This window comes from Oryza sativa, chromosome 10, assembly GCF_034140825.1.
Source record: "Oryza sativa Japonica Group chromosome 10, ASM3414082v1".
In the NCBI taxonomy this organism is placed as follows: domain Eukaryota; kingdom Viridiplantae; phylum Streptophyta; class Magnoliopsida; order Poales; family Poaceae; genus Oryza; species Oryza sativa.
In genome coordinates this window covers 21,781,646-21,793,764 of record NC_089044.1, presented here as the reverse complement: position 1 = coordinate 21,793,764, position 12,119 = coordinate 21,781,646, and the positions used below count along the sequence as shown (strand labels likewise).

Below are 12,119 nucleotides of genomic sequence, written 5' to 3'. Positions count from 1 at the left end.
GTATAGGTGAGGTCATTTGTCTATCCTCCTAATATGTCCTAAATTAGCTAGCATTGTCATTTTTATTGGACGGAGCTAGCATTGTCATTTTTATTGGACGGAGGTAGGACATCATAAATAAATAGTAGTCCCTCTCTTTCGTATTAGAGGATGTCTTGATTTTTTTCTGTCAAACCTTTTTAAATTTGATCACATTTATAAAAAAAAATTTAACAACATCTTCATTAAATTAATTTAATTAAATTTAACATTGAATATATATTTTAAATTTTAATGTTGAAAATATTGCTATTTTTTATAAATTTGATCCAACATCTATAAATTTAACTTAAAAAAAAAAGTCAAAACTTCTTATCTTAACTGCTTGCCGGGTCACGATCGATGGCCTAGCTAGCGATGAACAGCAAGACCCAACCAGGCCATTTGTCGCAAAGCTTTACCAACAGAATACTGACGTTAAATAGTGCTCTTTCCCGCACGGATGTCTGAAACAAATTCTGTGACATGGTGTAAAAAAATGTAAATATTAAAGAATGACCTGATATCAAATATTTAGAAGGGGTGAGGCTTCGAATATAAATCACCTAGCTCACCACATTTTGAAGCTAGCCGAAGGCCCCTGGGTGTTTCTCCTGTGACACGGTGTAGTGACGATAATTTAAGGAGAGCGTGCGTGCAGCTGTTATACGGGCTCAAACAAATACCAGAATCATAATATGTTACGATGTTCATATCTGCACCATGTGTCGATGTGATTTGTTACTTTGTCTTATAGACAGTGGCAAGTACTAGTCTGAAATGCCTATCGTATATCATGATCCTTAGAGCAGGTACAATAGCAGGCTATAAGCCAGCTGCAAACATATTTTAAACAGATAAATGAGGAGAGAGAAGGGCAGTGGGCTACAGATTTGTAGTCAGCTGTAGCACGGACTCCAAGACGCGGTGTATGTATGACAGGTGGGACCAGATATTGACAGTGTAGTATGTAACTATTGTATGAATGACCTATTAGATTAGCTATAGATGAATTGGAGCTGGTAGTTGGCTATACTATTAAACTTGCTCTTAGTGAGCAGAAAAGAGCAGGTCAAAATCGAGTACATAACTACATATCGGTGCTATCCTGACCTATTCAGGTTCTGCAGCAAAAGAAACAGCGATTGCGGTCGGACTGATCTGTTCGGGGGGTCGCGATGGACATCGCTGCCGGCGGCCCAACGGCTGTGGATCACGACCGGCTGCTTGGCGGCTGAGGTGGGGAGGATGAATGATGCCGGAGAGGAGGGGCAAGCCTTCGCGGCAAGGAAGGGCGGGGGTGGCGTGCGGTAGGGAGTGCTAGCGACATTGTGGAGGGCGCGGCCAGCGACAAAGGGGATGAGGGAGACGGGGGCGCTTCGAGGGAGGGAGGGCGATGGTGGACAACGGTGGACTCGATCTCGTAATGCACAATCCCTTTTGTGTGGATAGGACGGCGATGATGGCGGATGTGGTTTCCGTGGGATGGGAGCGGTGCGCGGTGGGATGTGAGGAGCTATGGTTTTTCATCATCGGATTGATGAATGAAGTATCAAATATTCATTGTTGCAGTGGAAAGCCCGTTTGGTTGGATGGATTTTTTAGAACGGATTAGGAGTTTAGAGGGAGTAGGCTATTAAGTGTTTTGTTTGGTTGGGAGACATGTGAATTTTGGTGGGATGGGGATGGGGAATTGAGGAAGGAATTCCCTCCTTTTCAATATCTGGGTAGGGGCAGGTAATTGGGAGATAATTCCTCCTTTACTTTTTCTAAGCAAATCTCAGCCATCCGTTTTTATTAATGACCTAATCTCTAACTAAACTCCCTATCAATTACCATCATCTCTACCAAACAAGATATTGGGATTAAAAATCAAATTCCCATCTTAATCTCATCATCAATTCCCTCGTGTAAACTCCCAATCCGCTTCCCTCGAGTTACCAAACAAGCCGTAGCAGGAGGGATGCTGAGAAGATGAGGGCATGGCGAACAAGCTTTTGGAAGCAACATCCTCCCTTGCCAGAGTAGGAGTGGGCTAAGTAGTTGTTCCCCTCTTGCTTGCTGTGTGGAGTTAATTAGTCAGACTCTTTCTGTAGAGCTGCTTTAGAGTTATCCCGACTTCCCGAGAGCTGTCTTTTGCTACTTGTTTCTTTACCCTGTTCTTCCCTGGGCATGGTCTCTGCCCTGATGCTGTATGCATGTATTGGAATTGGGAGGTAGCTCCTCCTAGATTTAAAAAATCATCCAATATTATATAAGTCAAGTTGTCTAAAGAAGATTATATTTCACAGGTTATTAGGTGCTCACGGATGATTTGCTTCTTTCAGCAAATTAGGTACTGGTGCCGTCTTCTCCTTCATCTATCTCTCAGTTGTATCATTTCCCACGTACAAAACATGCTTTGAGTCAGTGCTGCCACTGATAGGGAAATTGATATTGGCATTCATACTAATACTAACTAAAGAGGAGGATGGGCAACAAAGGATGGGCTTGCAAATAAATGTAAGGTACTTGAATTGCACCTGAGTGAAGGCGGTGGAGAGCCTAGCTAAGGATATGAGCATTTTGTTTGTTACCTCTCTGACCAAGGAGCTCACATCCGGAAAACAAGGAGGTTACAGAAAAATCAGAAGCATGTACTGGAAAGCAATAATCCCTCTAGATGAAATTGAACTGGGTTGGATAGCAATAATATACAAGTTCATCTGTTGTTGATCACCTCTTACTATATTCCATTCTTACCCCTTCTCTTATAGCTCATTCTCATAATTTGTAACTCCACCGCAGTCCCTACCAAACAATAAATCACAATTTATCCGTCCAAAACAACATTTGATAAGAGAGTTACTATTTTCTAGGACATGGTTGGCTGCAGCTTCAGTTCATTCTCTAGCAACATACTGTTGGTTGCAGGCTGCCGCTGGTATCCCCGCAAGCTGGCGCTGCTAACCCCCAACGACCACTGTCATTGCTAACAACGTGGCCTCTAGGCGCTAGTCTAAAATTCGTTGGGTGGGTGAGCTAGACTGGGTTCCCCTATTAAAATAAAAATCCCCAACTGGTTTAATCTATATAAAATCCCAAATACACAATCAGAATAATACGCAGGCAGCAGCAGCTGAACCAAGGAGCCGAGGAGAACCCTACCGTGAGCAGCACAGCACCATGGAAACCCGGTAGTCGCAGCTCCGCTCCTGTCGTCACGCCGGATCGCAGGTGGAGTTCAGGGCAGCGATGGAAGGGCAGATCCAACTCTTCTTCATACGAGCCATTGGATAAATAGATCTAAGGGTCAGAATATTCGATGAACTCACTAAATGTAGTTAATACTATTTCTCTCTTCTCTCATTAAACTATCACCCCAATTATTTCTAGCCTTTAGATGATAAATCTATGGTCCAAATTGTCTCTTCTTGCTTCTCTCTTAAAAACATGCAATCTTAATTATTTTTAGGCTTAAAATTGTATCAAATTGTTTTAATTTTGATAATCAAATTACATCTTATTTATACATTATTATGCAACTCAACGTGCTCTGTACAGATTACACATTTGCCTAGTGCAAAATTGTATGCAGGTATGCAACCACTCACCAATTTCATTATCTAAACAGAAACACTGGGAGACCAGTTGACATGCGTACATGAACCGAAATGCCTCATATCCAGAAAGATTTCATACACGTGCATGAACTTGAGCGATTAATCAACCAAACTACGAACATCATGCGAAGGGATCAAAATTTAGAACTAACAGATCATTCCATTCATCTCTGAAACTAACGGATCCGATTCAGAATAACAATGGTTCCCCTTCTCTGTTCTATTCACACCATGAACAGGGATCTGATTGCAATTTGCGCAATAAAACAACAAAAAATCCATGAACAGGGAAGCATCCCTGATCCATCGAGCACTAAAATGTTGTAAACCTGCAACCGAATCCCACCAATGAACTGAAATCGCGGATTGGAAAAATCCGTCTAAGAACTCAAATCACCAAAAAAAAAAAAAAGCATTTGTAGTTCAAAGCTTCTATATAGCTCATCCAGATCTGCTACAAAATACACGAAAAAACCATATGGGTTTTGAGATCTGACGAAAACATAATGGAAGATTAAAGCTCAAGCTAAAACGTAAAACACAACATTGCTTATAGCTCTACCTATAAGCAACAGGTTATAGGGATTTAGCAGTGTTTGGCTACTCAAAAAAAAAAAAGCAGTGTTTGGTAATGGGATAGGAAAATGAATTCCCACCCCACCCATCAAAAGAAATATTTAAATCCTAACCATTCATTCTCCCCTTTTCATTTAATCCAACGTTCATTTTCCAATTCCAATCTCACCCCTCATTTTCCATTATCCAAACACAAGCGAACGAGATCTGGAAAAAAAGAAAACAGCCACCAAACTAAAAGACCTCTACAAAACATACAAGCATGCTGGATCTGGAGCCAATCCGACTCAAATCAAAGCACCTACAAACTTGCCCCAAAAATCAGGACCAAGAAACAGTGAGGAAAAATCCGACCAAAAACGTCAGCAAGGATACAGACACCGGGGAACGGGAAAAGCAAGCGGGGAAGTCAGGCCGGGGAGGAAGGAGAAATCGTCGGTGAGAAGGCGGCGGCGACGGCGAAAATCGCCTCACCCTCCGCCTCCGCCTCCTCGAGACGAGGAGAAAGAAAGAGAACGAAGGAAAATTTCTGGAATAGACGCGCGGGTCCAGGCTACTGTTCAAAATCAGGGAGGTATGCACGATAGCGGGTCGGATCCGAGCCGGACTGGGTTCCCAGGAGCACGAATCTTGGCGCAAAATGTACGGCCGAAAAAACGAAAGCCGAAGGAGAAAAACTGTCGCAGATCCGTAGCAGTATCATTTCATTCTCACAATTCACAAAAATCCCATCAACTTATCTTGATTGATGGTGAGGACTGTCTGAAGCTCTACTGCAACTAGTGTATGGAACAGAAGTATTTCAGGCTGCGACCTTTTTTTTTTGAAACAGAGGAGACCTACTCAGCATGAAATTAAGCCAAACCTGAGGTGAGACCTACTCAGCATGCTGTCACAATCTCCCTCCAAGGAGCCCATGTTTTCAGCTAGACCAATCTACATCCTGCAAAACTACCACCGTATGCTAATCTACCAACCATCAGTCATTACAGATTGACATCACCACCAAGATATGAACCTCAGAGGCGCTCAGCCTACAAACTGATCCGATGCATGGTACTGAACGAATCTCCGCGTACTCTACCAATTCCCAGTTCCCCGAAACCTTTGCCATAGCTATTTTGTATCATGAATTGCATGTTGCAAGCTAAGACAGGTTCCGCAGTACTGTCGCTTGGGCAGCCTCCACCTCCTATTACCAGCACGCAGTGGGCACTTGGCTGATTTGCTGTTGGAGTGAGTACTGGCTTTTCTGGGTTGTAAATGTACACTTCTCCGGGCTTAAAAAACCTGAGATTTTCGGAAACTTTAAATGATCCAATTGAAATGTCGCCTATCTTCAAATGATCGATGGTTTCTTGAAGACACTCAGTATCGTTTCCAATTTTGTATGTACACGCATATGAAGAGATTTTATAGACCTAAAAATATTAATAATGTAATTAGAAATTAAATATATCTAACAATAATCAGAAAATCAGTTTCAGTTATAATGCTAAGGAACTTTTAAATGAAATTTATTGAATTAGTTGTACAATCCTAAACATAAGATTAAACCATAAATGAATATGGAAGTAATGCAGAATGGATGATCTAATACCTGTTTGCCCATCATTGCTTCTCTCTTGGCTCCATCATTTTGCAATATATCCAAGACATTTGAAAGGCGTTTGCTACCCCTTGTACTTTCACGCTCACTTCCTAGTTCGCCGTACTTAGCAGCATATACATTCAACATATGCTTTGTACAGAATTTGGAGCTGAAATCATGAGGAGGGTTTTCTGATGCGGCTTTATACTTGTACTTGAATTCCAAAGCCGCTAAACTAGCATGTACAGTACAGTGAGCTGCATATCACCACAACACAAACATCATAACCACATGAACTTGTTGAAAAAGTTGAAAGGCTGGATATGGAAAAGAAAAACATACGATGTCCTTTCTGGTCGCACAACTGAGGTAAGATGTACTTCTGATTGTGAGGACGATGGAGCCAGGTGAACTCAGAATATAGTTGTTTCTGTAAGAAACATTTAAACATGTGAAACTATGAAGCTATCTCCAGGTTGTTGTTAACTGTTCTCTCATACACAAAATAGTTTCTCTTTGGGTCATGTATCAGCTAGTAGCATCTTTTGTCTAAAATGAATCATAAGCCTTTTTCAGTCCTTACTCCCTACTTGACCACTTGATAGTTAGGCTCAGTCCTATTTTTACAGCAATTACTATACAACCAATGTTTGTCCTAATAGCAACTGCTATTTTCTTTCAAAAGTAATTTAGTAAAGACATACATATTTAAGACAAGCTAAACTTACCGGTGAACCAATTGTAAGGGACAGCTCTTCAGCCTTTATCTTGTCATTTAAAGCTTCGGAAAGGGTATTTTGCCCATCTGCCTCATGTCTCTCTTTGTCATCCAACAGATTGTATTGCCTTCTCAATTCAAAGACACTAAAGCCGACTGACAGCAATCTCTGAAAGAATGATCCTTCCTTCACCTAAATTAAATTAGTTGACAAATGTTATACCTTTGTTATTGAATAATTGGCATTAGTTCTTACCAATTTAATCTTTGAGCATATCCTTTTAGCAAAAAGCATAGCTTAAGAATATATAACTATACAACTTTCTTTCATCATAATATAACCATTTAAAAAGTAATTTAAGATCAAAGCAAGATGGCAATAGTCAGCAATGACAGTTATTCAAAAATGACGAGAAGGACGTATAGACAAGAACTTTACCTTACTTGGATCTCCTGTTAATACAATATTTTTGACATCGCGGAGAGTTAAAGGAAGAATAAGATCATAATCTCTTATTTGATCGGCATTGTCAACAATAAGTGTCTCGATAGAACCAGCTGAAAGCTGAAGATCAAATGTTGATAATGGAGTGCATAGCACACATTTTGCATTGCTAATGAAGTAATTCCTGAGCCAAATGCAATCTTTGTTGAACGGCAGGTCAAGTCTAGTGAGAAGGTCATCCAAAGCAGTAACACAGTGATTCTTTGTTTGGCGTAAATCTTTGGCAAGCACAGAAATTGTTTCCCTTTTTCCTGATAATATCCCAAAAGCAACATGTACATCATATTCCTTGAGATTCCTGTCTTTCAAGAGATTCTCAAGTTTGGAGACACACTTGATGAGAGATTTTATTCTCTTGCTTACTTGTTCAGAAAACATATTTTTTGGGAAATGTTTCCTAAAGGTTGCAAGGCATATCAACAGAAAACCTGCCTTTTCGAAAAATAATGAAGTCAGCAACTTTTTGGCTGATGGCTGACAATTATGTTTTGCTGAAGCAACATATTTCTCTTTAAATTCTGCAACGTATTTCTCTTTAAATGCTGCCAATGATTTCCTTAGTGCTTTCATCATATCATGCCATATCATCAAAGGCAGCACTTCTTTGACTCTTGTAATGATTGTAAGCTGTTGAACATTATCTTCTAGCCCGGTCTCGTTGGATAGTACCAATATGTCTCCCAAGCAAATTCCCAATTCCTCATCCATGTGAGACTCAGCCATTTCAACAAAATCAGAACACATTGCTGAAAACGATTGAGCATTGGGGACACATACAATAACTTTTTCACTTACTGACAAAAGTGACGCCACTGCAGAGAAAACAATTTTTGTTTTGCCTGTTCCATGGGCTCCAGATATAACATGGATGCTTCTACTATGTTTACACCGTGCAGCTGAATAAATTGCTTTGGCAGCTTCCAACTGCACCTCATCTAGAGTAATCTTTTGAGACATTAACACATCAACCAACTCCTCATTGCAGCATGTCACAACCTGGGCATGGACAATTGAACAGAGGTTAAGTAATGTAGTGAAGAATAAAAAGGAACTTACAGAACTGGAAAATGATGCGAAGGATTGTAAGCATGATCTAGAATTTTTACCATGGATGGTGGCGCCAGTAGATCATTGATTATTGGGCAGTCATATAGAATCACCGCATTCAGTGATTCCCAGATCTGAATATTCATCAAGATATTGCACAAGAACAGAGCATGGTTAAACTTTTGTCTCTTAACTTTCTGATGAGTCTTCACATTGAAACTTCTCTGAAATGTGTCATAAAGATTTGAGCAAGTTGCCATAGCAAGTACTGCTTCATCATTGCATAGCTGACTAGAGTCCCTAGGAAGTTCTGTGCACAGTAAAAAGATATCACCCCTCTCCGTGTTGTGAGTAATAACCTCCTGAAGATCTATATCCAAGAATGATATATTCACTCCAGCAGCAGGAAGGATATCAATTATCTTGAATTGAGGTGCAAAACACAGCTTCTGGAGAGCTGACTGAACTGCTGCTACCGTTTCCTCGACAAGTGGTTCTAACAGCGATTTTGCATATGATGATGCAGCTGATTCTTGGGGGTTTTCAAAATTGGACTCAATACAAGTTGTCCATGACCATGATAAAATATAGTTTATCAATTCATCTCCGCACTTGTTTTTGTCATCAGAACTTTCAGAACTGTTGTATGCATAAAAAGGAAAATGTAAGGAAATATAGAAGACTGAAGGCACACATGATATTTAAATCTCAATAAGGTTTACTACACATGCTTACCAAATTAGTACCATTCTGACAGCCAATTTAGACGGGCAACTATAGACCACCGACTGTGAAAACAATTTTCACCGTCAGGCACCTAAGAATAATCCCAACTGCGGTAAATTCCCTGGAAAGCAAACAAAAAAAGTACGGCATCATTTACACAGGCTGTACGTTGCCCCATTTCCAGATATCAAAATCAAACAAATGCAACGAAAATCAAAGCACATTGGTGCGTCGTTTACACGGAATCAGCATTTCCAGATATCAAAGTCAAACAAATGCCATGGGAATCAAGCACATTGATGCATCATTTCCACATAATCAAGCAAATTGCTGCTCCATTACAAATTGATGCAAGTTCGTCACCTCTCCCGCAGCCGAGACAAGGAAGAGGAGTAGTCGCCGCTCACCAATCAGAGGACGTCGTCGCCTCCACTCCGTTGCTGCTCGGTCGCCGCCGCTCCCGCCGTGGACGAGCTGCCTGGATCCTGCCGAAGCTTCCGAGGCCCGCCGCCACCAGATCTGGAGCCCCCGACGCCCGAAACCACTGGATCTGGAGCTTCTTCCTCCACCGCCGCCCCCTCCGCTGCCGCCTCCCCCTCCTCCACCGCCGCCGAATCCACGCTTCCCCCGCAGTCGTCGACGATCCGCCGTGGCGCGGAGGACGGCGGCGACCGGCGAGGAGAATGGGGGCCACGGGAGGGAGAGGGAGGAAAAAGTGAGGGGAAGGAGAGGATGAGAGAGAGAGAGGGGAGTCTGCAAGAACAAATCTGATTTGTACAGCCGAATCCTAGGACCGCCTGCGAAAATAACCCTATTTTTTCAAACGGATATTAAAAGTCCATTGGTACAAGTTTTAGTTTTCTATGGACGGAGTCTTCGAGAAGACCGCTTATAAAAATAAGCCTAGCGGACCTCTAAAAGAACCGTCTATAAAAATAACCTTATTCTTTCTGGCAGAAAAAATAGAGAACGGGATACCGTAACAACGGGATAAATTACAAGTGAACCGAACCGTTATTTTTCATGATCTAGATATGTTTCTGAGTGCATGGGAAGAAGGGCCAGACGTGACGTGAGGAGGCTGAGTGTGAGTGCGTGACTAAAGCTGGTTAGAGGCTAGAGTAGCACATATGCCTACTTACCTCCGGGTCTCCGTATGCTGTTGTACTAGTAGTACACTTTATACTATACTTTTCTACTAAAGTACTATTAACTTTTGTTGGTACCCATTTTTTCCGATTAGTACCATAGGTACTAGGTATGATACCTCAGGTATCGAGGTACCTAGTACATAGATTGGTCGAGCACCGATAGGTACCAGACCTTATACTGGGTATCAGGTACCTAAGTATCATGTATATTTATAATCTAGACCAGTCTGATATCATAGGTACCATACATGGTACTAGGTATCGGATTTCTAGATATCAATTACTTGGTACTAGATCGGTCTGATTCCTGTAGGTACTAAACTTGGTATTGGGTATCAGGTAGCTAGTACCCAGGTAAGTCTGGTAGACTGGTACCCAAATAGTTATTGATGTTAGTATCATAACAATCGAAGAGGATGTGCTATGTATCCAATGAGGAGACATGTGCTGATGCGTGCCTCCTTGAGAGGAGGCGAAGAGACGTGGATTGACGTGTGGATCCTAGACACGAAGAGACGTGGATTGACGTGTGGATCCTCATATGAACATTTACGTGAATTTAATAAAATAACAGGAGTGGTTGACTAGTCAAATAGCCATCCTTTAAGTTATTCCATTGGGACGGGATTACGTGCTGTAGCAGTCCTCCAGGGTTTTAGACATGCATAGAGCTGTTATGAAATTTTACGTACTGAAGAGACATAAATTCATATCCTATGAACCAATTCAAAATGGACTAATAAATATTCTCTCCCTTTTAATTTAGAACGTTGTTGATTTTTGAAATATATTTAACCATTCGTATTGTTTTATTTATGTAATTTTATAAAAGGTTATTTTTTAGAAAGAACCATGTTAATCTATTTCCAAACATCTTTAAGCTAATACTTAATTAATCGTAAGCTAATAAGATACCTTGTTTTCCGTGTGTGGGAGAAGTTTCGTTTCCAGCGGTTCCCAACCCTCCTCGTTTTCCACGCGCACGCTTTTAAAATTGCTAAACAATGTGTTTTTTTTAAAAAAAGATTCTATACGAAAGTTGCTTAAAAAATTACATTGATCCTTTTTTAAAAAAAATAGCTAAAAACTTAATTAATCATACGCGAATGAACCGCTCCATTTTCCGTGTGGGAGGGATTAATTCCCATCCTCCTAAACCGAACACAGCCTAAGAACATGTTTAATAGTATCGCTGATTACTAGCTATATATGTGTGCCACATCATCTAAAAGTAGCCTAATAGTTGAAGAGTTTAATAAGATGCTTACAGTTCCGAGATTGCTAAGGGGCGATCAATCGCCCCTAACGATTAGGATCCCCTCCCTCTACCTGGTTTCATTTTTTGGCACCACATTACTTTTCTATTTTAGTAAATTTATGCACCTAAAATTTGTACACCTCAAGTTTACACATATAAAGTTTAGAGACCCAAAGTTTATATATCCGATTCAAATTTGAATTCTAATTCAAATATTTTTTATATATAGTATTTTTATAAATCTAAAGTTTATACACCTAAAGTTTATAGACCCAAAGTTTATAAGTCAAAAGTTTACATACCCGATTCAAATTTGAATTTAAATTCAAATATTTTTATATATAGTATTTCTATACATCTAAAAGTTTATAGACCCAAAGTTTATAAGTCAAAAGTTTACATACGCGTTTAAAATTTCAATTTGAATTCAAATATTTTTTTATATATAGTATTTCTATATATAATTTTTCCAACTTTATTTTTTTATTTTTTAAAATTTATGATATAGTAGGAAGGGAAGAAAGAGAGGAGGAAGAGGGAAGAGGAGTGTATAGGGGTGGATGGGGATTGATCGCCCATTAGCCAGCCCCTTATAGTTCACCCAACTCAATTTACTTAGCCAGCCTCGGTTCTTTTCTCCAACAAAAGTTGGATAAATTTTTGGATACTCGTGACACGTTTTTCAAACTGAGTTTTGTGCGAAAACTTTTTATATGAAAGTTGTTCTAAAATATCAGATTAATCTATTTTCCAAGTTTATAATAATTAAAACTTAATTAATTACACGTTATTACCACATCGTTTTATGTGAAACACTTAATTTTTATCTTTATCTTCATTTGCATTTGCAGGAGATTCAAACACCACCGATTCATCACTCGGGTGAAATCCAACGCTCAAGATCGACTCCACCTCGCACCTCTCCCT

General features: G+C 40.2%; 1 protein-coding gene and 1 long non-coding RNA gene across 3 annotated transcripts; both read right to left on the bottom strand.

Annotated features, from left to right (window-relative positions):
* Window positions 1-1,760: 1,760 nt before the first annotated feature.
* Window positions 1,761-4,707, bottom strand: LOC136353768 (uncharacterized). Its single transcript, XR_010737183.1, has 3 exons — window positions 2,541-4,707; window positions 2,326-2,436; window positions 1,761-2,244 (listed from the first exon to the last, which is right to left on the bottom strand). It is a non-coding gene; the product is annotated as an uncharacterized lncRNA (long non-coding RNA).
* A 158-nt stretch (window positions 4,708-4,865) lies between these two features.
* On the bottom strand, window positions 4,866-9,561 carry LOC4349256 (uncharacterized). Of its 2 annotated transcripts, none has more exons than XM_015757735.3 (8): window positions 9,191-9,561; window positions 8,793-8,904; window positions 8,117-8,696; window positions 6,945-8,006; window positions 6,516-6,698; window positions 6,130-6,217; window positions 5,797-6,044; window positions 4,866-5,617 (listed from the first exon to the last, which is right to left on the bottom strand). In XM_015757735.3, the coding sequence occupies exons 2-8, from the start codon at window positions 8,804-8,806 to the stop codon at window positions 5,231-5,233; spliced, it is 2,562 nt and encodes an 853-aa protein (XP_015613221.1). In that variant the 5' UTR covers window positions 8,807-8,904; window positions 9,191-9,561; the 3' UTR covers window positions 4,866-5,230. The 2 variants fall into 2 exon arrangements, with proteins under 2 accessions (XP_015613221.1, XP_025876797.1); XM_026021012.2 differs by having other exon boundaries at window positions 9,147-9,287.
* Between the last annotated feature and the right edge of the window lie 2,558 nt (window positions 9,562-12,119).

Bases quoted from the DNA above. Each gene is read 5' to 3' on its own strand.
- LOC4349256 (XM_015757735.3), bottom strand. The intron at 6,699-6,944 runs GTAAAGTTCTTG...AATTTAATTTAG, and splicing joins TAACAGGAGATCCAAGTAAG to GTGAAGGAAGGATCATTCTT. The intron at 6,045-6,129 runs GTATGTTTTTCT...GGTGATATGCAG, and splicing joins GTGCGACCAGAAAGGACATC to CTCACTGTACTGTACATGCT.